Source organism: Esox lucius, chromosome 11 (assembly GCF_011004845.1).
Source record: "Esox lucius isolate fEsoLuc1 chromosome 11, fEsoLuc1.pri, whole genome shotgun sequence".
In the NCBI taxonomy this organism is placed as follows: domain Eukaryota; kingdom Metazoa; phylum Chordata; class Actinopteri; order Esociformes; family Esocidae; genus Esox; species Esox lucius.
The window spans coordinates 18692439-18718473 of record NC_047579.1 but is presented as its reverse complement, the minus strand read 5'-3'; the positions used below and the strand labels follow the sequence as shown (position 1 = coordinate 18718473).

Genomic DNA, 26035 nt, shown 5'->3' with positions numbered 1-26035 from the left:
ACTAACAACTAAAAAGAAACAAAACACTTGGCCTGTGTAACTGAAGGTAAAGATAGGACAATTGGTTACTTTTGATTCTTGGTTATTATGGTTTTTATAACAGAATCTGAAGTTAATTTTGACAGAACTGGGTAAGAGATAGTGGCCCCTCCTTCTGGTCCTTCCTGTCTGTTTCCTTATAGGTTACCTATTAGTGGCCCCTCCCTCTGGTCCTTCCTGTCTGTCTCCTTATAGGTGGGTCCTTCAGTCTCTCCTCTCCTCACACTCCAACCTGCTCATCTCTCATCTGGACAGTAAGGGTTGTTCACATCACACACTGACAACATGCTGGGGACACTCTGCACTCTCATCACTGCTTTAACATGTAAGGAATGTATTGTATGTTCAATATTAATATATAAGAGGAAATGTATGTTTTAAATAGTCCATGTGTAACTTAATGTCTTATATTGTGTTTTAATTTTCCACAGATGCTAGTTGCCATAAAGCAGTGATACAGACACCTTCAGTACTGACTGTTGGTACAAAAACAACTGCTACTTTTAACTGTGACATTACCAAAGATGAAAAATATTATATATACTGGTATAATCAGGTTCCAGGAGGAGTTCCTAAATTTGTATTAAGGTTTCACCATTTAAAGGCCTCTCCTGACAAATATGGAACTGGGTTCTCCTCTGATCGTTTCACATCTAAATCCACATCTAATAAGGATTATCAGTTCATTATCAATAATGTGGTGGAGACAGACTCAGCAGCATATTATTGTAAAACATGGGACAACTCAACTTCCGAGTATGTATCACAGTGATAAACACCAAGACAAAAACCTCCTCACCAAATCCACTCACTTCTGCTTTCAGATGTTCTGAATATAGACACTAACTGAATGTCAAGTCATCCTGAACCAATGTGTCTTCAGTATGAGAACAGACCATGTTGGTGTTTTACAGAACCCTTCTATACATTTAGTAGAATGTTGTCATTAACTAGTATGCGACTGCGTTCCTGTACACAGTTCCAACACCATCGTGAAGTTTACAGACGACACCACGGTGGTAGGCATGATCAGTGACAATGATGAGTCAGCCTACAGGGAGAAGGTCAAGTGTCTGACGGCATGGTGCACTATAACATCATGGCCCTCAATGCAGGTCAAAAGGCCGCAGTCTCGCCCCAGGCCTCATCGATGGCACTGAGGTGGAGTGTGTGTCCAGCTTCAAATTCCTGGGTGTCCACATCTCCGAGGACCTCTCCTGGACCCTCAACAAAGGTGCATAACGCCTGTACTTTTTAAGGAGACTGAAGAAGGCCCACCTGTCCTCCGAGATCCTTGTGAACTTTTACCTCTGCACAAGCGAGAGCATTCTGACTAACTGCGCCACAGTGTGATTTAGCGGTTGCACCATAGGCATCCGCAAGAACCTGCAATGGGTGGTGAAAACCGTCCAGCACATCACTGGTGCCCAGTACCATACCCTCCCACCTCTCAGGGACCTTGTTGCACTACTCCCTTTGTACTACCGGACTCAGTTGTTACAGGTATGTGTCTACCTCGGGAACCTCACTGCTGCTATCCCTGCATTTCAGTTGCACATGCTACCTTCCTCCTTCATTTTTCCTCGAGTGGACATTTAGAATGCCATTTAGAATTGCCATTTGTACCCGCACAACAATTTATCCCACCTGTAATGTACACTATACTACTTGTACATTTTCTGCTCTCCTCAACTGCATATTTAGTATTGCCATCTGCACTGCATTTGCATTCATTGCACATCTAGACACACCACTTGTAATATATATATATTTAATACTTTTCTGATCATTTTGTTATAATGGCACCTATTAGTGGGTGGGATATATTCGGCAGCAAGTGAACATTCTGTCCTCAAAGTTGATGTGTTAGAAGCAGGAAAAATGGGCAAGTGTAAGGATCTGTGCGACTTTGACAAGGGCCAAATTGTGATGGCTAAATGACTAGGTCAGAGCATCTCCAAAACTGCAGCCCTTGTGGGGTGTTCCCGGTCTGCAGTGGTCAGTACCTATCAAAAGTGGTCCAAAGAAGGAAAAGTGGTGAACCAGCGACATGGTCAATGGAAGCCAGGGCTAAGTGATGCAAGTGGGGAGCATAGGCTGGCCCATGTGGTCCGATCCAACAGATGAGCTACTGCAGCTCAAATTACTGAAAAGGTTAATGCTGGTATTGATAGAAAGGTGTCAGAACACAGTGCATCACAGTTTGTTGCGTATGGGGCTGTGTAGCCGTAGACCAGTCAGGGTGCTCATGCTGACCCCTGACCACTGCCGAAAGCACCTACAATTGGCACGTGAGCATCAGATCTGACTTAATACCTTCTAGTCCTAAACCACAGGCCAATTTTTTAAAGCCACTACATTGCGGGCTTGAACATGGTCAAAGGATAATAACTTAATTGATGAAAAATGCTACTAGAATTGCCTGTAACTGCTCAGTCAGCTGTGGTTACCTTGTGGTTAAATCCTGTAGGACAGTCAGAAACAAAAAGCTACAGTTGTGTGACGGTGTCCGGGTTTTGTCCTGGATTAATTAATACAGTACTATTGACACGTAGGCCTAACCCGGCAAGTAACTTCATTCACGAACTTGCAACACAGATCGCCTTTCTAAGACACACATACAGCTCCGGAAAAAATGAAGAGACCACTGCACCTTCTTCTTGCTTTTCAAAAAACGCGTTCAATTTGCAGTGGTCTCTTAATTTTAACACTTCTGTTCATCACTACAAACCTTCCTTTTTTGGAAATAATAATTGTGAATAATAAATGTGTATCATTTTAATTTGCTTTGTTACACATCGGAGCCTAACTTTTTGTAATAATTATTTGTCGTAGCCTACTTTTACTCTTATTCCTGTGCATCCTCTCATACTACATTGCATTTTCTTATTGTTTGTGTGCTGGAGGTAGGCTACGCTATTACGCTGTGTGTAGATCTAAACATTTAAGATCGCTGAATACACTAAATGGCACTATCAAAGAGTCTAAAGGGGAAAGTTGACAGCGAAAATAGGGCATTCAAAGATGAATGGAAAGACAACTATGCCTTCATCCTAACTAGTTTTTTGAAAGTAAAGCCGGTGTGTCTTATTTGCATTGAAGTTGTCGCTGTTTGCAAAGAGTATATCAGAGGTGTGTCAAGCAAGCCCCAGTTGAATGCACTTCAGAACTGTTCAAAGTAAAAACTCTCAATTCAACTCCAAATATCGAAACATTTTCTCTCACTTTTATTTTGTAAGCAAAATCCCTAAAGAGGAAGTGTTTTCGTTAGATATGTTGCTGTCATGACTGAGATTTATTTCAGCACAAGCCACTAGTGATGGGCATTCTTCTAGCAGCAGGATATTATGATACCAGTGCTAACTAGATTTTCTTTTTCTAAATTATGGCCATTATTGAAATGTATAAGGCAATATATTTAACAGTCTAGTCTGTCAAACTAGTCTGTCATTTTATGTTTAATGTCCGTTCCAATGTTGTTCTTGTCTGGTCTTTTTTACAGACTAGATTGTTAACACTATGGCCTTATGATGGCTTTTATTGTGGTGAAGTAAATCTGAGCACTGCCAGCATAATATCCTGCTGCTACAATAACACTGATGATGCCTCGTTTGGCCATCACTACCACCCACTGTCAAAATAATAATGCCGCTATTATTGCTGGTGGGCCAGTTTTGTACTGTGGGCCGTCTTTTGCCAAACCCTGTCCTAAACCATGACCTCTGTTGTGGAAATTCTTGAACTGATGTATTCTTGGTTCTAGAAGAACCTGCATGAATGAGTTATTAGTTATGGAATGTAACAGGTGAGGAGGTCACTACGGACTGTAACAAGACAGGATGTCACTGTTGTTAGATTTAGCTGGAAATTGTTTTTCGGACTTAACCAATGAAAGAAGTCAACCACTTTTGAGAAGAGTGAGATTTATTCATGGTCGTAGTGAATAGAGACACACAGCTTGTTCTGTCTTCAATGATTTTCACTTTCTCTGACCTCCCCAGAGAAATGCAGATACATGGTGTGTGCACAGAGACAAACCATCATTGTTTAGATAAGGGAATGACCATTAAGACAGCGTTATATCCGGGGTTCCTCAGTATGTTCTAAGTTGAATCTATGGTGTCAGCTCTCCATCTTATGGGACAGGATTCTCCTCTAGCCAGCTCACCTCTAAATCCACATAAGAATGAGTTCATCAGTTGATCATTAAACAAGTGAAGTCAAGAGACTCAGCATTATATTTGTGTCAGATATACTTTATGAGGATACTGCTGGATAGTATCAAATTTTGTGACCATGTAAGACCGCCTTATTATGTCCATCTCACATCTCCACAAAAACCTCAGTGAGTGTAAAACAGACAAACTCCAATAGTATCAGCTGCTGTTGAAATGAATTCCTTATTACTGACCAAAATATGAACCACAATGATACACTGTAATACATTTGCTGTAAAATGACAGTGAACTACTGGCAGCTGGGTTGCCAGCAATATACTGTAATTATACAGTAACTTACTGTATACAAGATATCATAGGAAGTAAGGGTGCTGGGGGTATGGCAGACTTCCTGTTTATGCCTTAGCACTCCCGGATGAAATTCTGAAACTAATTATTCCCGAGCCGACCAGCACCACCTGATTAAAACGTCTTCCTGTGGCTATGGGTTGTATGTCCCTTTTGACAGAATGTTACTGTATTTGAGAATGACAGGAACTTACTGTAAATATTAGAAAATACAGTAAATTACTGGCAGCTTGGTTGCCAGCAAATTACTGTAATTATCCAGCAGCTTACTGTATACTATATACCATGAGAAATAGGGTTACTTGGGGTGTGAAAGAGCTCCTTCGTAGACCAACAATTCTGAAACAAATTGGATGCGAGCTGACCAAAAATCCCTTATCAAAACGTCTTCTTGTGGCAATGTATTGTACATCCTTTTTTACAGAATCTTACTGTATTTAAGAAATACAGCCACTTACCGCAAATATTTCCATATACGGTAAAGTACTGGCAGCTGGGTTGCCAGCAAAATTATGTAATTAAACAGTAGACTTACTGTATGTAGGATTTACAGGATGTTATTGTTAAACCTTGCTTTACATTTGAATTTTAGTCATCACCCATGAATGTATTCTTTAGTGACACAAACATGGGTGTTACATCCGTCAGATTTTCGTCCTTGGGACAAATTTGATCGTAAGTTTATATGCTGTTTTAAAAATTATTAAAAGCAAGACAACGTATTGTAAATTCTTCATTTTGAGAGATTAATAGGGACACTGTGTAGAAGTGCCTTCAAACAACAATGCAGTTTGTCCCCTCCTTGTCTTCCCTTACCCAACAAAACTGCTATAGTAGAAGCTACGTGTGTATATTTGTATGTAACAATATTTTAACCATAACTTAAAACATTAACTGCATATGTCTACTGTTCTTTTTGCTTATTTGTATGCTAGTAGTACAGTAGAATTTTTACATATTCCACATTTAATACTGTGTCTGAAGCTCATGCATGCCCAAAACCATTCACTATCACATTTCCCAACATACCCTGTTCCAATTCCTGTTTTAAAATAGTATTTTTGTGCAGTTTCCTTGATTGAATTTTTTTTTATCTCATGATACTCACCTCAATCAATCAATCAATCAAAATTTATTTATAAAGCGCTTTTTACAACAGCAGTTGTCACAAAGTGCTTTACAGAGACACCCGGCCTTAAACCCCAAGGAGCAAACAACAGTAGTGTTGAATTTCAGTGGCTAGGAAAAACTCCCTAAGAAGGTCGAATTTTAGGAAGAAACCTAGAGAGGACCCAGGCTCAGAGGGGTGACCAGTCCTCTTCTGGCTGTGCCGGGTGAGATATTAAGAGTCCAATTGGAATAATAAATAAATTTCTCTTGGCTAAATCCAGAGTATATTTGATTTTAGACTAGGTCAGAAGTATGACCAGGTGGACAAGGACAGGAACAGCAACGGTCCCCCCAAACCAGGTAATCCGCAGGTGTGGACCAGGACCTCATCTCTTTCTAAAATTTAAAATTGGAGGAAACTGAGAAAAGTTAGTAGTACATCCCTCATGTCCCCCAGCACAATAATATAGCAGCGTAACACCTTGGAAACTGAGACGGGGGGGTCCGGTGACACTGTGGCCCTACCCGGGGGAGGCCCCGGACAGGGCCCAACAGGCAGGAAATCAATCCAACCACATTGCCAGGCATCAACCAAAGGGACACCCACCAACCGCAACCCCCCTGAATGAGGGCCGAGTATTGCTAGTAGCGTACAGCCCAACTGCACAAGTGCGCAATAGAGAATCAACAACAAGCCAGTGACTCTTCCCCCGAAGGGCATTGGAGGGAGGGCATCCCAGTGGCGACGAGAGCCCACCTGGCAAGACAGCAAGGGTGGACAGTATCAAGCCTACTGGTCACCTTCACGCCCCCGGGCCAGGCTACACCTAATTATAAACCGTGCTGTAGAGATGAGTTTTTAGTAGACACTTGAAAGTTTGCACTGAGTTTGCATTTCTAACCTTAATTGGCAGATCATTCCACAGGAGTGGAGCTCTATGAGAAAAGGCCCTGCCGCCAATTGTTTGTTTAGAAATTCTAGGTACAATTAAAAGGCCTGCGTCTTGCGATCTAAGGTTACGTGTAGGTATATATGGCTGGATCATTTCAGCAAGGTAAGTAGGAGCAAGTCCATGTATTGATTTATAGGTTAAGAGTAAAACCTTAAAATCAGCCCTAACCCTAACAGGCAGCCAATGTAAGGATGCCAGGACAGGAGTAATGTGTTCAAATTTTTTTGTTCTAGTTAGGATTCTAGCAGCTGTGTGCAGCACTAATTGAAGTTTATTTATTAATTTGTCTGGATAACCAGAGATAAGAGCATTGCAGTAATCTAATCTAGAAGTAACGAAAGCATGGATTAATTTTTCTGCATCAGTTTTTGATAGGAAGTTTCTAATTTTTGCGATGTTTCGAAGATGAAAATAAGCTACTCTTGAGACATATTTTATATGTTCTTCAAAGGAGAGGTCAGGGTCAAGGGTAACGCCAAGGTTTTTTACAGTTTTTTGGGATACGACCATGCAGCCGTCGAGGTTCACAGTGAGATCTGCTAACAACGCTCTTTGTTTTTTGGGTCCTAAAAGGAGCATTTCTGTTTTATTTGAGTTTAAGAGCAAGAAATTCTCTGTCATCCACTATCCAATATCTGAAACGCATGCTTCCAAAATAGCTAATTTAGGGGCTTCTCCATGCTTCATTGAAATATATAACTGTGTGTCATCAGCATAACAGTGAAAGTTAATATTGTGATTTCGGATTACATCGCCCAGAGGGAGCATGTATAGTGAGAAAAGTAATGGGCCCAGAACCGAGCCTTGAGGAACTCCAAAGCATACCTTTGACTTGTCAGAGGATATGCCATCCACACTAACGAACTGATATCTTTCAGATAAATAAGATTTAAACCAGGCTAGAACATGTCCACGTAGCCCAATATTGGTTTCCAGTCTCTCTAAGAGAAGGGAGTGATCAATAGTGTCAAAAGCAGCACTAAGATCAAGAAGCAACAGGACGGATGCGGAACCTTTGTCTGAGGCCATTAGAAGGTCATTTGTTACCTTCACGAGTGCAGTCTCAGTACTATGATGGGATCTAAAACCAGACTGGAATATTTCATAAATGTTTTTTGTCTTTAGGAAGGCATTCAGTTGTTGGGAAACACATTTTTCTAAGATTTTTGAGAGGAACGGGAGGTTCGATATTGGCCTATAATTGTTTAATATGTCGGGATCTAGATTAGATTTTTTTAGAAGAGGCTTAATTTCCGCAATTTTTAGTGAGTTTGGTACGCATCCGGAGGAAAGGGAGCAATTTATTATGTTCAGCATTGGCTGACCTAGCACAGGAAATAACTCCTTAAGTAATTTTGTAGGAATCGGGTCTAGCTGAGAGTTTGTGGGTTTAGAACTCATTACAAATTTTGTAAATGTGTCGAGCGATACGGTATCAAAAAACTCAAGTGTCCCCATTGACACCTGATCAGGGAGGCTCCGGAAATTTTCCGGACAACCGAGATTTTTAGGACCATAACTATTTAGGGATTCAGTTATTTGTTTTCTAATGGTGACGATCTTTTCATCAAAGTAGTTCATGTATTCATTACAACTAAAGTGAAGACCCACTTCACATGCTAAGCTTTGCTTTTTTGTTAACTTTGCAACTGTATCAAAGAGAAATTTTGGATTGTTTTTGTTCGCCTCAATCAGGTTGGTACTGTACTGTCTATCCAGGCTAGTCTAAATACTTCCAACTTGGTGGAGCGCCACTTTCGCTCCAATTTTCTGGAGGCTTGCTTAAGTGCTCTAGTATTGTCGGTGTACCAAGGAGCAAGTTTCTTGTTGCGTATTTCTTTAGTTTTTAGTGGTGCAACTATGTCTAATGTATTTCGCAGTATTGAGTTTAGATCCTCGATTTGATCGTTTACAGATTTATTTACTCTGTCATTTAAGAGCGAACTAGTAAGAATATCAAGGAATTTATTTGTAATCCGAGAATTTATAGTACGGCTTTTGAAACTCATTGTTTGGGGGGCAAGTGAATTTCTTGTTTTAACGGTAAATGTAATAAGACAGTGATCCGATAATCCAGGATTTTGGGGGTAAATTATTAGATCTACAATATCTATTTCTCGTGACAGGACTAAATCTAAGGTATGATTGTGGCAATGTGTTGGACCTGAGACATGTTGGATGAAACCCATTGAGTCGATTATGGCTTGAAAGGCTTTTTGAAGAGGATCATGGGGGTTTTCCATATGGATATTGAAATCGCCAAAAATTAGAATACTATCTGCCATGACTACAAGGTTAGACAAGAATTCTGGAAACTCATTGAGGAACAATGTGTATGGCCCGGGGGGCCTATAAATAGTAGCTATGTAAAATGATTTATCGGCCTGGTTAACTTTCATGAGTAAAACTTCGAAAGAATGAAACTCTGTGATATGTTTGAGAGTAAGTTTATATTTACTGTCATAAATATTAGCGACACCCCCTCCTTTTCGGGATGCACGAGGGATATGATCACTAGTATAGCCAGGAGGAGAGGCCTCATTTAAGGCAGTGAATTATTTAGGCTTTAGCCACGTTTCACATAAACCAATAGCATCTAGTTTATGATCAGAGATGAATTCATTTACCGCAACTGCCTTTGGAGCAAGAGATCTAATATTTAGGAGTCCCATTTTGAGATGCGAAGTGATACAATTATTTTTATTTTTGACCGAGGTGGAGGAAGGCTTTATCTTAATAAGGTTGTTTTTGTTAGCACTACCTTGTTTAACTTTTCTCAGCCTGGAACGAGTCACAGTGGCAATAGGTAAAGCTGTACTAACTACTCTGGCTATGCTATTGACAGACTCCACTATGCTAGCAGGCTGGCTAACAGCCTGCAGCCTGACCTGCACCCTATCTCATGTTAAAGCTATAGGAGTGAGACTCCTGTCAATGTTCCTAGACAAAAGAAGAGCACCACTCCAGCTAGGATGGAGTCCGTCGCTCCTCAGCAGATCAGGCCTGGCCCTATTTCTGGGAGAGTCCCAAAAAGAAGGCCAGTTATCTACAAACTCTACCTCCTGCGACGGGCAGAACTCCGTTTTCAGCCAGCTATTGAGTTGCGCAAGTCTGCTGTAGAGCTCGTCACCACCCCTAGCTGGGAGGGGGCCAGAGACAATTACTCGATGCCGACACATCTTTCTAGCTAATTTACACGCTGATGCTATGTTCTGCTTCGTAACCTCTGACTGTTTCATCCTAACATCGTTGGTGCCAACGTGGATAACAATATCTCTGTACTCTCTATACTTGCCAGTTTTAGACTTCGCTAGCACCAACCCCAGATTTGCGGCTACGTCGGTGGCTCTGCCCCCCGGTAAACAATGTACGATCGCCGGCTGATTCTTTAGTCTAATACTGCGTGTGATGGAATCGCCAATGACTAAAGTTTTCAGTTTTTCAAGTCCACCGGTAGAACATGCCTGCCGACCATTCCCCTCCGAAGACGGCTCGGGTCTTGACTCCGACTCCAGTGGGGAAAACCTGTTCAAAGTCTCAGTTGGTTTTAGCAACGATTCAGGTTTAACTGGTCGACGGCATTTCTTCCCAGTGACCAAGAGAAAGTTATTGCCCGGCTGCAGGAGCTGTGCCGGGGGGCTAACAAAACTATCGTTTCTACCTGGTGGCACTGACGCAGATTTTTCTATTTCTACACTAGCATAATCCTTGCCTGGCATTTGCGTCAGAAGCCGAGCCTCTAACTCTGCTATCTTTAACTTAAGACGAACATTCTCCTCCGTGTTGTTGCTACAACAATTACAGTGAAAAGGCATTGTAATGATACTTAGCCTCGGGTGTTCAGGGGTGAGTAGTTCTGTTAATTATGTCCAAAAAGAGTCCCGGTGTAGAAAAGTTGGGTAAGAGGTCAACAGATAAATATTGCGTTGGTAAAACTCTAAAATAGAATTTTGACCAATTAGTTTATATCGAGTAAATTCGAAAAAGTTTGGCAGGTAGCCAGGTAGGTAACAGCAGGCAGGGTACAGCACGTCAACAATCCCACAATGCAGTTCGTCACCTAAAAGCAACAAACATTTCCTCAAGTAATCTATTGCTTTAACATTTGGCAACCGTTATGGGAATGGATGGTCCAGTTTAGGTACCAAACTCAGTCCTTGGGGCTGGTGCATGTACAACATGTTGTACTAAATGTGTTGTGCTGGGAGGTTTCTTATTCAAAAGAAATTCTATTGGTGCCACTCAATCTTTTTGGACAGTGTGTCTTACGATAGAATGGACATGCAGTACCATGTTCGTTTTTGGATTGGATTTGGTGTTGTCTTGCCTCACAGTCTCTTGCAAATGCTGGTGTTAACACTAAATCTCTTTATTGCACACTCCAGCTGGACTAGTACAAAACCAGCATAGGGTGACACTAAATCAATGTTGCCCATAAAGCAATGTCTTTTTCTAATAATACTATATCATGTCAGAAATGATACATGTCAGAAAATCCTACCATAGTATAAATGAATTGCCCTAAAGGTTCTGCTCATGGTGACCAAGAAATACCTAAGTGAAAGGCACACCTCCACTAAACTGTGACTCCAATTTACCCCATGTGCTTTGCCTTTTCCATCCAATCATGCAGTTACCACCCTTAACTATGTATACTAGTGACAGAGATAATTGGTGTATTCTGTGAGTGTTGTTTACAATAAATAAATATTTTTATTTAATCTAGCAAATTATGAGTCCTATTAGTACTATTAATAGCCAGCTGAATTCCCTTCAAACTTCCAAAAATATCTCTCCTCTCTGTGGGATGTGAACAGTTTCCAACCAAAGCAGAGTTTTCAAAATGCTCATATAGACATAATCAGTAATGCTTGGAATTAACTAAAACAACTGGAACAGTAAAGAGTGCATTAAGTTTTTTTTGTTTGCAATATACACTCACCTAAAGGATTATTAGGAACACCTGTTCAATTTCTCATTAATGCAATTATCTAATCAACCATTCACATGGCAGTTGCTTCAATGCATTTAAGGGTGTGGTCCTGGTCAAGACAATCTCCTGAACTCCAAACTGAATGTCAGAATGGGAAAGAAAGGTGATTTAAGCAATTTTGAGCGTGGCATGGTTGTTGGTGCTAGACGGGCCGGTCTGAGTATTTCAAAATCTGCTCAGTTAATGAGATTTTCACGCACAATCATTTCTAGAGGTCAGAGGAGAATGGGCCAACTGATTCAAGCTGATAGAAGAGCAACTTTGACTGAAATAACCACTCGTTACCACAGAGGTATGCAGCAAAGCATTTGTGAAGCCACAACATACACAACCTTGAGGCGGATGGGCTACAACAGCAGAAGACCCCACCGGGTACCACTCATCTCCACTATAAATAGGAAAAAGAGGCTACAATTTGCACAAGCTCACCAAAATTGGACAGTTGAAGACTGGAAGAATGTTGCCTGGTCTAATGAGTCTTCGATTTCTGTTGAGACATTCAGATGGTAGAGTCAGAATTTGGCGTAAACAAAATGAGAACATGGATCCATCATGCCTTGTTACCACTGTGCAGGCTGGTTGTGGTGGTGTAATGGTGTGGGGAATGTTTTCTTGGCACACTTTACGCCCCTTAGTGCCAATTGGGCATCGTTTAAATGCCACGGCCTACCTGAGCATTGTTTCTGACCATGTCCATCCCTTTATGACCACCATGTACCAATCCTCTGATAGCTACTTCCAGCAGGATAATGCACCATGTCACAAAGCTCGAATCATTTCAAATTGGTTTCTTGAACATGACAATGAGTTCACTGTACTGAAATGGCCCCCACAGTCACCAGATCTCAACCCAATAGAGCATCTTTGGGATGTGGTGGAACGGTAGCTTTGTGCCCTGGATGTGCATCCCACAAATCTCCATCAACTGCAAGATGCTATCCTCTCAATATGGGCCAATATTTCTGAAGAATGCTTTCAGCACCTTGTTGAATCAATGCCACGTAGAATTAAGGCAGTTCTGAAGGCGAAAGGGGGTCAAACACAGTATTAGTATGGTGTTCCTAATAATCCTTTAGGTGAGTGTATATGCATTAAGTTTTGTAACCTGGGAGTAGTTAACCAATTAATATTTATGCATAGATTAAATAAAATATTCAGAAAATGGTTAAGAGGAAATAAAATCATCACTAAATTCTTCACTTTTCATGCATGCAATGCAAAATGCAGTAAACTACAGCCAAAACTGAATGTGGATGTTTGACTTCCTATAATACATTGTTACATACAGCAATTTGCTGTATTCCCTTTTGACAGTAGTGTACTGTATAAAACGTCTATAATTTTACAGCATTTATTTACAGTGTACACTTTGATATACAGTATGTTGATCGTATAGATAGTGAATCTTTTGAAGACCCTGAAATCCCATCTGAATGTTATGTTTCTGTTCTAGTCCTCTCAGTAGTGAGAGTGAGGAGGTTTTTGTACGGCCAAGTATACAACCTGAATCACTGTGGTATTCGGACAAGGAACCAAGCTTATCATCACTGGTGAGTAGGCTACCTTTAATTCTACTATATATGTTATTTGTTTTTTATGTAGCTTTTTAATAAAATGTAATACTTAATGTTTCTAGTAATTTCATTATTGTTGTACATATTATGTAATCATAATTGTTTTGTGTACAGTAAATGCATTCTCTTGGCTGACTTTGAAGGGATATAGAAAAAAATTTGCCACCTCATACTATAACTAAATATACCCTGTGTCAAAGCTTTGTTGTAGATTGAGGTAAATTTGAGTTTAATTTAAATGTACATTAAGATGTATCTACTTCAATTTTAAAGTGTGTCCCATTTCATAATATTTAATAGTAAAACTATAAATCTATATGCTAGATAAATGAAATGTTGCTGTATTGTAGGTAGGCTACACATTAATAATTACATTGTTCTTTATTATAGTTCTTAGCCCTGTTTGCTGGTTGAATAAATAGGAAACACACTGAAAAACAAGTTCTTAATTGATACATGAACAAATTATGACCTTCTTGATTTAAACTTTATAAAAAAAATGTATAAACAATAAAGAACTAATTGGCTTTGTCATGGTAAAACTCATGGTAAAACTTCTCAACATACCACAGATATTGGCTTAAACTGCATCACAATTCACAATTGTCAAAGCTACTAAACAGACTATATATATAACATTCCTTTAGATCTGAGTGAATAGCGCGTTCTGGTACAAACACCACAGTTTTGGGTTCTATTTCCACTTAGGACCAATGTTATAAAATATGAAATACGTACTGTTTATTTTATTGGATAACAGTGTCTGCTAAATGACTGTCAAAATACCCAATTTTAAATATAGATTATATAATATACCATACAAATAATGGTTGTATGACATATTCATTGTGTGGTTGTAAAATATTATGAATCCTAAAATTTTATTTAACTCATGTTTACTACAGATTTGTTTTTGAAAACTTTTACTCTGCAGCATTGTGTACACAAACGTAATTGAGGTTAGAATCGTATCAAATTATTGTCTGTATTTATCTCTTGGTCCAGACTCTACTCTCCCTCCACCTGTCTTGACCATCCTCCCTCCATCCAGTGATCAGTTGAAGTCCTGTAAAGTCACCCTGGTGTGTCTGGCCAGTCAGATGGCCATGGGCTACGCCGATGTCAGCTGGACCGTAGGTGGGAGTCCAGTCACCAGTAACATCGTTACCAGTACTGCTGTACCACAAGATGACAAGACGTTCCAGCTCAGCAGCTATTTGACCACTGACACGTCAGAATGGAACCAGGACAAAGAGTTTTCATGTAAAGTCACTGTGGGCTCCAAGTTCACTGAGAAACGCATCAAGAAGTCTGAATGCAGCACTGAATAATTGAACAAACATCTATTTAAATGTTGTGTTTTTGCTTTTAAAGATTTACCTGCATATTACATTTTGTTTCAAAAAGTGAGAAAATGATACAAAATTGAAAGTTTATTTGGAATTGTTTACTTACTGAGTATTTGTTATAATCAAAATGTTTGAGTTTTGCTATTCTGTGTGCATATTCAATAAAGAGCATTCTAGAAAACAAATGTTTGTATTTTGGATTGTTGATAAACATCATTGTTACTACACTGAATTAGGGTGAACCATATTTTTTATTTAATTTAACCGAATTAAGTTGAGTTGCCTGTTCTATGACTTTTCACCAGATGATTATCAAGTTATTCAGGATCCAATGCTCTAATGTTAACTGAAAGTATTTATTGAATAACCATCCAAATCAAAACTTGAGGATAATTATCACACTATTTCCTAAGCAATATTCATTTTCACTAGTCCACTAGAGGAAAGAGGATGATTAATTATTTTCATAATTTATTCCTTACAGTACAATACACAACAATAGTATTGGCTGGCAGAAGAGGAGAAACAATTGTAGTCTACTGCCACCTTTTGGCCCAAAAGCAGAATCATTTCATCAGTGATGTCTGTCCTCAGTGGAGACTGGGAAGTAAACCCTGCAAACAGGATAGGGAGGCTCCAGACCTAGGATTTCAAGTAACAAATCCAGTATGTTTTAATGTTTCAAATCTGTGGGGTCTGGGTTCAGTCACATTCGGTAAAAAAAACATGTTAGACATGAGGCACTGTAAAACATGGCCTGTGAAATTACAATAAACTATTGACAGCTGGGTTGCCAAAAAAATACTCTAATTATACTGTTTTAATTGCATTTAAAATGTAATTTGTAATTAATTTGCATTTAAAAATGTGCTTGTTCCAGGCACCCCCCGGGAAAAAATAAAATTTCTGTAAACAGATGTTGACCTGACCTCTACATGATGCTAATTGAAACTTACCACCTTTCTGCAACAAGCTATAGAAAATTAAACACTTCCAGTTACCAATTTCAACTTTCTAGAAGATTGCTGTTAAATTGAACAGTGCAAGTCAGAGGAAGGAGAAACCATTACAATGATTTGTATGAAAACTGGTCAGATCTACACAGCAGAACCCACATGTCTCGGAAAAGGACCTTCAGAACAGTTTAGCTGTCACTGAAGATGTTGCTCACAGGTCCACCACACAATATACCTTACACCGCATGTTCACATTTGTGTTATATGTTGAATCTATGGAACATACATAAATGGTAATACTGTATAAACTTGTGCAAAAGGGAGGCCTGTTTCACTTTGTAACATGATGAGCTCAGATCAACTATATTGTAACTGCAATAAGCAGCATTCTCAAACATCAACCTCCTAATGACTGCCTTCTACTGTATCACATATTACCAAGCAATGGCTACTCAAAGAAAAACTGATCATGGCAAGCCTATTGAGTATGACTGTGCATGTGTATGTATGTATGTGTCTGTATTATAACTGCACACAGCAGCTTTCTAAACCATCAGTGTCTTATTCTTGACTGTAACCAAAACATTTAAAACAATTTTTAGAGGCACTTAATTTGTATGTTATCAAACAATTTAAATCCTGAAAACAAAATACAATTAAATGTTATTGGAAAATACCATTTAGTTTTACATAATTGGTACAAGCATAATCAGACTTGAGCGCTTTTTCAACATGTTGTCTGAGCAAATACACTTGTACTGTTACATATATACTGTTTTCTATATCAATGCTTGAACCGCTTGTACCTAGCTTTATGTCTTGATAAAATATATTGAATGAAAGCACATGGACTCTGAGTTTTAATGTTAAGTCTACTCTTCTTCCTCCATTAGTACACTCAACGTAAAGATGTCATACCCATAAATGACACCTGGCGTTGAAACCAGTGTGTCAAACCAGGATGTCCCCAAACTGACCAATGGCGAATATCAGGGGGCTTAACTTAATATTCAGTGGGCGTAACTTAATATTCAGGAACCCCCATATTAAGTAACGCCCCCAACTTGCAGTCTACAGATATACCTAATTGGGGCTTGGGGCAGTGGATCAAACCTTGTGAGGCAAAAGGCGGGGGTGTCACAATTTAATTGTGCTATTAAGTGTCTATAATCAGCACAAGTGCTTTCATTGCGTCTTATTAATATTATTGAAACTGGGTGTGTATTAACTAGGGGTTGAACAGTGAGTGGGTCTGTAATAACTAGGGGTTGAACAGTGAGTGGGTCTGTAATAACTAGGGGTTAGATAGTGACTGGGTCTGTATTAACTAGGGTTGGACAGTGACTGGGTGTGTATTAACTAGGGGTTGAACAGTGAGTGGGTCTGTAATAACTAGGGGTCAGATAGTGACTGGGTCTGTATTAACTAGGGTTGGACAGTGACTGGGTGTGTATTAACTAGGGGTTAGACAGTGAGTGGGTCTGTATTAACTAGGGGTTGAACAGTGACTGGGTCTGTATTAACTAGGGGTTAGACAGTGACTGGGTGTGTATTAACTAGGGGTTAGACAGTGAGTGGGTCTGTATTAACTAGGGGTTGAACAGTGAGTGGGTCTGTATTAACTAGGGGTTGAACAGTGAGTGGGTCTGTAATAACTAGGGGTTGAACAGTGAGTGGGTCTGTATTAACAAGGAGTTGGACAGTGACTGGGTCTGTATTAACTAGGGGTTAGACAGTGACTGGGTCTGTATTAACTAGGGGTTGGACAGTGACTGGGTCTGTGTTAACTAGGGGTTAGACAGTGACTGGGTCTGTATTAACTAGGGGTTGGACAGTGACTGGGTCTGTATTAACTAGGGGTTGGTCAGTGACTGGGTCTGTATTAACTAGGGGTTGGACAGTGACTGGGTCTGTATTAACAAGGAGTTGGACAGTGACTGGGTCTGTATTAACTAGGGGTTAGACAGTGACTGGGTCTGTATTAACTAGGGGTTAGACAGTGACTGGGTCTGTGTTAACTAGGGGTTAGACAGTGACTGGGTCTGTATTAACTAGGGGTTAGACAGTGACTGGGTCTGTATTAACTAGGGGTGAGACAGTGACTGGGTCTGTATTAACTAGGGGTTTGACAGTGACTGAGTCTGTATTAACTAGGGGTTGGACAGTGACTGGGTCTGTATTAACTAGGGGTTGAACAGTGAGTGGGTCTGTATTAACTAGGGGTTGGTCAGTGACTGGGTGTGTATTAACTAGGGGTTAGACAGTGACTGGGTCTGTATTAACTATGGGTTGGACAGTGACTGGGTCTGTATTAACTATGGGTTGGACAGTGACTGGGTCTGTATTAACTAGGGGTTGGACAGTGACTGGGTCTGTATTAACTAGGGGTTGAACAGTGAGTGGGTCTGTATTAACTAGGGGTTGGACAGTGACTGGGTCTGTATTAACTAGGGGTTAGACAGTGACTGGGTCTGTATTAACTAGGGGTTGGACAGTGACTGGGTCTGTATTAACTAGGGGTTGGACAGTGACTGGGTCTGTATTAACTAGGGGTTGGACAGTGACTGGGTCTGTATTAACTAGGGGTTAGACAGTGACTGGGTCTGTATTAACTAAGTGTTGGTCAGTGACTGGGTCTGTATTAACTAGGGGTTGGACAGTGACTGGGTCTGTATTAACTAGGGGTTGGACAGTGACTGGGTCTGTATTAACAAGGAGTTGGACAGTGACTGGGTCTGTATTAACTAGGGGTTAGACAGTGACTGGGTCTGTATTAACTAGGGGTTAGACAGTGACTGGGTCTGTGTTAACTAGGGGTTAGACAGTGACTGGGTCTGTATTAACTAGGGGTGAGACAGTGACTGGGTCTGTATTAACTAGGGGTTTGACAGTGACTGAGTCTGTATTAACTAGGGGTTGGACAGTGACTGGGTCTGTATTAACTAGGGGTTGAACAGTGAGTGGGTCTGTATTAACTAGGGGTTGGTCAGTGACTGGGTGTGTATTAACTAGGGGTTAGACAGTGACTGGGTCTGTATTAACTATGGGTTGGACAGTGACTGGGTCTGTATTAACTATGGGTTGGACAGTGACTGGGTCTGTATTAACTAGGGGTTGGACAGTGACTGGGTCTGTATTAACTAGGGGTTGAACAGTGAGTGGGTCTGTATTAACTAGGGGTTGGACAGTGACTGGGTCTGTATTAACTAGGGGTTAGACAGTGACTGGGTCTGTATTAACTAGGGGTTGGACAGTGACTGGGTCTGTATTAACTAGGGGTTGGACAGTGACTGGGTCTGTATTAACTAGGGGTTGGACAGTGACTGGGTCTGTATTAACTAGGGGTTAGACAGTGACTGGGTCTGTATTAACTAAGTGTTGGTCAGTGACTGGGTCTGTATTAACTAGGTGTTGGTCAGTGACTGGGTCTGTATTAACTAGGGGTTGGACAGTGACTGGGTCTGTATTAACTAGGGGTTGGACAGTGACTGGGTCTGTATTAACTAGGGGTTGGACAGTGACTGGGTCTGTATTAACTAGGGGTTGGACAGTGACTGGGTCTGTATTAACTAGGGGTTGGACAGTGACTGAGTCTGTATTAACTAGGGGTTAGACAGTGACTGGGTCTGTATTAACTAGGGGTTTGACAGTGACTGGGTCTGTATTAACTAGGGGTTAGACAGTGACTGGGTCTGTGTTAACTAGGGGTTAGACAGTGACTGGGTCTGTATTAACTAGGGGTTGGACAGTGACTGGGTCTGTATTAACTAGGGGTTGGACAGTGACTGGGTCTGTATTAACTAGGGGTTGGACAGTGACTGAGTCTGTATTAACTAGGGGTTGGACAGTGACTGGGTCTGTATTAACTAGGGGTTGGACAGTGACTGGGTCTGTATTAACTAGGGGTTGGACAGTGACTGGGTCTGTATTAACTAGGGGTTTGACAGTGACTGGGTCTGTATTAACTAGGGGTTAGACATTGACTGGGTCTGTATTAACTAAGGGTTTGACAGTGACTGGGTCTATATTAACTAGGGGTTAGACAGTGACTGGGTCTGTATTAACTATGGGTTGGACAGTGACTGGGTCTGTATTAACTATGGGTTGGACAGTGACTGGGTCTGTATTAACTAGGGGTTGGACAGTGACTGGGTCTGTATTAACTAGGGGTTGAACAGTGAGTGGGTCTGTATTAACTAGGGGTTGGACAGTGACTGGGTCTGTATTAACTAGGGGTTAGACAGTGACTGGGTCTGTATTAACTAGAGGTTGGACAGTGACTGGGTCTGTATTAACTAGGGGTTGGACAGTGACTGGGTCTGTATTAACTAGGGGTTAGACAGTGACTGGGTCTGTATTAACTAAGTGTTGGTCAGTGACTGGGTCTGTATTAACTAGGTGTTGGTCAGTGACTGGGTCTGTATTAACTAGGGGTTGGACAGTGACTGGGTCTGTATTAACTAGGGGTTGGACAGTGACTGGGTCTGTATTAACTAGGGGTTGGACAGTGACTGGGTCTGTATTAACTAGGGGTTGGACAGTGACTGGGTCTGTATTAACTAGGGGTTGGACAGTGACTGAGTCTGTATTAACTAGGGGTTAGACAGTGACTGGGTCTGTATTAACTAGGGGTTTGACAGTGACTGGGTCTGTATTAACTAGGGGTTAGACAGTGACTGGGTCTGTATTAACTAGGGGTTAGACAGTGACTGGGTCTGTATTAACTAGGGGTTGGACAGTGACTGGGTCTGTATTAACTAGGGGTTGGACAGTGACTGGGTCTGTATTAACTAGGGGTTGGACAGTGACTGAGTCTGTATTAACTAGGGGTTGGACAGTGACTGGGTCTGTATTAACTAGGGGTTGGACAGTGACTGGGTCTGTATTAACTAGGGGTTGGACAGTGACTGGGTCTGTATTAACTAGGGGTTTGACAGTGACTGGGTCTGTATTAACTAGGGGTTAGACATTGACTGGGTCTGTATTAACTAGGGGTTTGACAGTGACTGGGTCTATATTAACTAGGGGTTAGACAGTGACTGGGTCTGTATTAACTAAGTGTTGGTCAGTGACTGGGTCTGTATTAACTAGGTGTTGGTCAGTGACTGGGTCTGTATTAACTAAGTGTTGGACAGTGACTGGGTCTGTATTAACTAGGGGTTGGACAGTGAGTGGGTCTGTATTAACTAGGGGTTAGACATTGACTGGGTCTGTATTAACTAGGGGTTGGACAGTGACTGGGTCTATATTAACTAGGGGTTGGACAGTGACTGGGTCTGTATTAACTAGGGGTTGGACAGTGACTGGGTCTGTATTAACTAGTGGTTGGACAGTGACTGGGTCTGTATTAACTAGGGGTTGGACAGTGACTGGGTCTGTATTAACTAGGAGTTGGACAGTGACTGGGTCTGTATTAACTAGGGATTGGACAGTGACTGGTACTAACTAGTCTACCTACCAGAGAGTGATAAAGCAGATGGCGTGAGATTAAAAGCAAAACTTAATTCCTCCTCAGAATGTGTCCAACTAGAACAACTGGTCCAACCAGAAGGTCTGATCAGATGGGTATAAACTGTTTTCCTGTCTGTCACACAACTGTACATCAGATACTGATGTCAGAGGGACAGGAGGGAACACACAGCAACACACAGAGCAGGTGAACAGGGAAACTACATACTTCATGGTGAGTACTAGACATTCATGGTTATGGACATTAATATCACAGTCAGTCATCTAATGGACACAGGACTCAAACGTTGATGGCCCTTCTGTATTGGCCATATGTGAGCTAAATACGCAATTCATGCATAGAGTATATTACAATGGAGAGGAAGTCACTGTACATAACTATCCCTGTTTAGAAACCTAATGATATTATCTTTTTTTGTTCATTTAAAAAGTAACAATGTGTGTGATGAGCTAGTGGCACATGACCTGGTGTAGTTATTTATAGTGAAGGACAATGTATTGCCTTCTGTTCAAGACCCTTCCTGAACATTTGAAGAGAAAGAAATCTTGTCCATCCCCTTGACAAAGATATTAGTTTAAATCAGTGCTTGATTACTAATCACACAGACTGAATACTGAGTATCAGAAATGATCAAATACAGTATGAACGCAAATGTCTCATTTCTCAATTATTTTTATTTATGTGAGCAGCCATCTTACTTTTGCAAAAAGCTGCTAAACACATTTGTTTAAGATCTAAAGGAATGTATTGATTATTTAAGGAAATTGAATATTTTAAATGGCACAGGTGAAAATTGAGAAATAAAGAGGTAATTGAGAAATAATTCAGCAAATAGACAGCCTAACACTCAACTTTGTATCTTGCAATTTTTCTTGATCTTAAGTACAATTCTAAGATAAATGTTGGGGGTTTAATGGTGTGTGTGTGACCAAATAGGAAACCAAAAAGTGGGACCCCTCTCCCCATGTCTGTGGTCAATCATATGATCCTAGAAAATAATTGAAAATACAGTGATTGGAATTTGGACTAAAGAGAATTAGCCCATATCATGTATGGTTCTTTATCCTGCCGCCATAGACCTGACGTCTCTTTATGTGAAGCTATCTCACACTGTCATGCTAAAGATTAAGATAATGGGACCCCACTCACGATTTTGTCAACACAGGGTTCCAGGTTCAGTGGGAATATGTTTACCCAGGGTTGGTGGTTGTGAACCCGGGGGGAAGTGGCAGGTGTATTGGTGTCTGGAGTTGATGGACTATATTGCAGCCTATAGTTTCCAATGCTTCTATTCTTCTTTCAAGTTAGGGCTTGTTCACATAACGAGAGAGACCTGCATGATCGAGACATACCATGTAAGTGTAATGGTCCCTTCCGGAAGCCCCCACCTGTTTCTGTTCTCCTCGTTTCTCAGTGTATTTAGTTCAGCCCTTTTCTCCTTGTCATTGTTGGTCATTGTGTGTGTATGGACACCTGTCATGTTTCTGTGCCCCTGTGCCCCTGTGCCCCTGTGCCCATGTGCCCCTGTGCCCCTGTGCTCCAGAACCACGGACCCATTGAACTTTGGGACTTATTGTAGTGCCCGGCACTCCGTTTAGTTTTCTTTATTTTTGTTTAATAAAAGGGGGAAACCCTCGAGCTTCTGCGCTTGCCTCTGTCTCCATATCTTCAACCGTGACAGTAAGATTGTGGCCATCAATCATAAGAAAAGCATTGTGTGCACAGAAATGGACACAGTTCTGACAGAATTGTCTAGCAAAACTCCAGGGGATGACAAAAATGTGTCACATGCAACCTTGGAAGGTGGTGTCTTGAAATATCAATATTTACTCAAAGGTTTACTCAAAGGTTTACTCAAAATAATCCAGCCTCTCAAGTAGGGTTGCCACCGTATGATACGGGATCGTTCCGTATTGAAAAATAAAATGCACTGTCCCTTACAGAATCAAAACGGGACGCGATTTGTCCGGTATCTTTGTGCACATCCTACTCTAATGCATGCATTACATTTTCACCAGCTTGGATTCACATGAGAAATAATAAAACCAAGAGTTTCATGAGACATAGTAGAAAGTAATAGTAATTCCACATACAAAAGTTGCCAGGCCTGTAGGCAGAAGAGGGTTCAAAGGTTCAAAAGGTTTATTTGTCATTTGCAATAACAAGTTACGGCAATGAAATGCTTGGTTTCCCTACTTTCGACAGTGCAGTTAAAAGTTAAAAAAGTAACAGTAATTATAATATAAGAAGATAACACAAACTATCAATAATAACACTATACAAAAACACACCTCAATAATAATAACTATACAACTATACAACTGTAGTGCAATGTAAAAGGTGACAGGTGTGCTTGATATGATTGGCAGATGAGCATGATATAAAGTGACAGGTGTGCATGGGACTATGGATGCAAGGGAGGAGGGGTCCCTGTATTGAGCAGCCTTACAGCCTGAGGAAAGAAGCTGTCCTGTAGCCTGTTAGTTTTGGACTGAATACTCCTGTACCTTCTGCCTGACATCAGATTGGTAACCAGTCCGTGCCATGGGTGGCTGGGATCTGTAATGATTTGTTTGCTCCTCCTCCTACACCTCTCTGTGTAGAGATCCTGCAGGAAATGGCAGGTCAGACCTTGTGATGCGCTCTGCTGTTTTAATCACCCTCTGAAGTGTTTTACGGTCGATGGCGGTGCAGTTGCCATACCAGGCGGTGACACAGACGGTCAGGATACTCTTGATAGTGCATCTGTAGAAGTTGGTGAGTATCCTGGAATCCATGCCAAATCTCCTTAAACTAATTGGCGTAGGAAGAAGAGTCGTTTCCTGGCCTCCTTCACCACGACGTTAGAGTGATGAGACCAGGTCAAGTCATCACTGATGTTGACCCAGAGGAACCGGATGTTGTGAACTCTCTCTACTGCAGACCCATTGATGTGTATGGGGGCGTGGTCTCCCCGCCGCTGCTTCCCGTGATCAACAATCATCTCCTTCGTTTTTGCTTATATTGAGCTGGAGGTTGTTTTCCTGACACCATGAAGTCAGTGCTCTTACCTCATGTCTCGTCGTTGTCAGAGATCAAGCCTGATGGTGGTGTCATCAGAAAACTCGCTGGTGTTGGAGACGTGGGTTGCCAAGCAGTTGTGGGTGAAGAGAGTACAGGAGTGGGCTCAGCACACAGCCCTGGGGGGAGCCAGTACTGAGAGTCAGTGAGGAGGAGCTGGTGTTGCCCATCCGCACCACCTGGGGTCTGGCCGTCAGGAAGTTCAGGATCCATCAGCACATAGAGGGGTTGAGACCCAGATCCCTGAGCTTAACTACCAGCTTGTGGGGCACAATGGTGTTGAAGGCTGGGCTGTAGTCAATGAACAGCATTCTCACATATGTGTTCCTCTTGTCCAGATGAGAGAGTGCAGAGTGGAGGGTCAGAGCAATGGCATCCTCTGTAGATCTGTTATGTCTATAGGCAAACTGCAACGGGTCAAGTGTTACAGGCATGGAGTCTGATGTGAGTTTTAACTAGCCGCTCAAAGCACTTCATGATGATTGGTGCGAGTGCTACAGGGTGCTAGTCATTCATGCAGATTACTTTTTACTTTTTTGGCACAGGACCAATGATGGACTTTTGAAGCAGGTGGGGACCACTGACTGACATAGCGATAGGTTGAAGATATCAGTTAAGACATCAGCCAGTTGGTCAGCACAGACCTTGAGAACACGGCCTGAGATGTTATCTGGTCAAGGAGCCTTGTGGGTGTTAATCCTTTTTAGGGCTTTGCAAGACCCGCCCTCTCTGCGCGAGCGAGATGTGTGTGTATTTGTGAGTGAAATTTAACCAATATCCCACTTGGTGGAAAGTTAAGTCACTTTTTATTTATTTAGCACATTTAAAAACAACAGGAGTCGACCCAAAGTGCTTAACCATCGAGTCAGAAGGATTACCAGCGTCAATACAGGTAGGCCACACATTCAGGAGCTAGAACAAATGTGTTAGACGGTCCTTTGAATTGGCTGGCACGTTTATCCTACAAATCAACAGAGGTCTTGTCCCATCAACAGAGGTCCTGTCCCAATATCCACACTACGCCCTAAGATCTTCCGCAAAGTGCAGACTTGTTGCAAGTGGACTTAGTGGCGTAAATGCGCAAGGGACCAAAGCTGTTAAGAGCAGAATTGGGACAGTTCTATGGTCGCCACTCTTCCCGCTTGTCCTACCTGCGCCAAAACAACCGTTTTGCTTCCCCATTGGTTAAAGCTGTTCCAAACGTCACGACACTACAGGGATTCTGGGTAATAGCCTATAGCAAAGTCAGGTCAGATGCACACTTGTGGAAGGGGTGTATTAAGTTTGTAAGTGGGTGCTGATGATGCGGCAGGGGCGAAAATCTGATATCACATTTGGAGGGGACAGTTACATGACATTTTCCTTTGGAGGGGACAGTTACATGACATTTTCCTTTGGAGGGGACAGTTACATAACATTTTCCTTTGGAGGGGACAGTTACATGACATTTTCCTTTGGAGGGGACAGTTACATGACATTTTCCTTTGGAGGGGACAGTTACATGACATTTTCCTTTGGAGGGGACAGTTACATGACATTTTCCTTTGGAGGGGACAGTCACATGACATTTTCCTTTGGAGGGGACAGTTACAAGACATTTTCCTTTGGAGGGGACAGTTACATAACATTTTCCTTTGGAGGGGAAAGTTACATGACATTTTCCTTTGGAGGGGACAGTTACATGACATTTTCCTTTGGAGGGGACAGTTACATGACATTTTCCTTTGGAGGGGACAGTTACATGACATTTTCCTTTGGAGGGGACAGTTACATGACATTTTCCTTTGGAGGGGACAGTTACATGACATTTTCCTTTGGAGGGGACAGTTACATGACATTTTCCTTTGGAGGGGACAGTTACATGACATTTTCCTTTGGAGGGGACAGTTACAAGACATTTTCCTTTGGAGGGGACAGTTACATAACATTTTCCTTTGGAGGGGAAAGTTACATGACATTTTCCTTTGGAGGGGACAGTTACATGACATTTTCCTTTGGAGGGGAC

General features: G+C 41.4%; 1 protein-coding gene across 1 annotated transcript; it reads left to right on the top strand.

Annotated features, from left to right (window-relative positions):
* The first annotated feature begins 203 nt into the window (after positions 1 to 203).
* Positions 204 to 14528, top strand: LOC105005958 (immunoglobulin lambda-1 light chain-like). The gene is made up of 4 exons (XM_029123087.1): positions 204 to 364; positions 471 to 801; positions 13134 to 13171; positions 14201 to 14528. Exons 1-4 carry the CDS (start codon positions 325 to 327, stop codon positions 14524 to 14526), a joined length of 735 nt encoding a protein of 244 aa, XP_028978920.1. The 5' UTR covers positions 204 to 324; the 3' UTR covers positions 14527 to 14528.
* The last annotated feature ends 11507 nt before the right edge of the window (positions 14529 to 26035 follow it).

Excerpts from the sequence above, each read along its gene's own strand:
- LOC105005958 (XM_029123087.1), top strand. The coding sequence starts at position 325 with ATGCTGGGGACACTCTGCACTCTCATCACTGCTTTAACAT. Across the intron at positions 365-470 it reads TCTCATCACTGCTTTAACAT|ATGCTAGTTGCCATAAAGCA; the intron begins GTAAGGAATGTA and ends AATTTTCCACAG. Across the intron at positions 802-13,133 it reads AACTCAACTTCCGAGTATGT|TGTGGTATTCGGACAAGGAA; the intron begins ATCACAGTGATA and ends AACCTGAATCAC.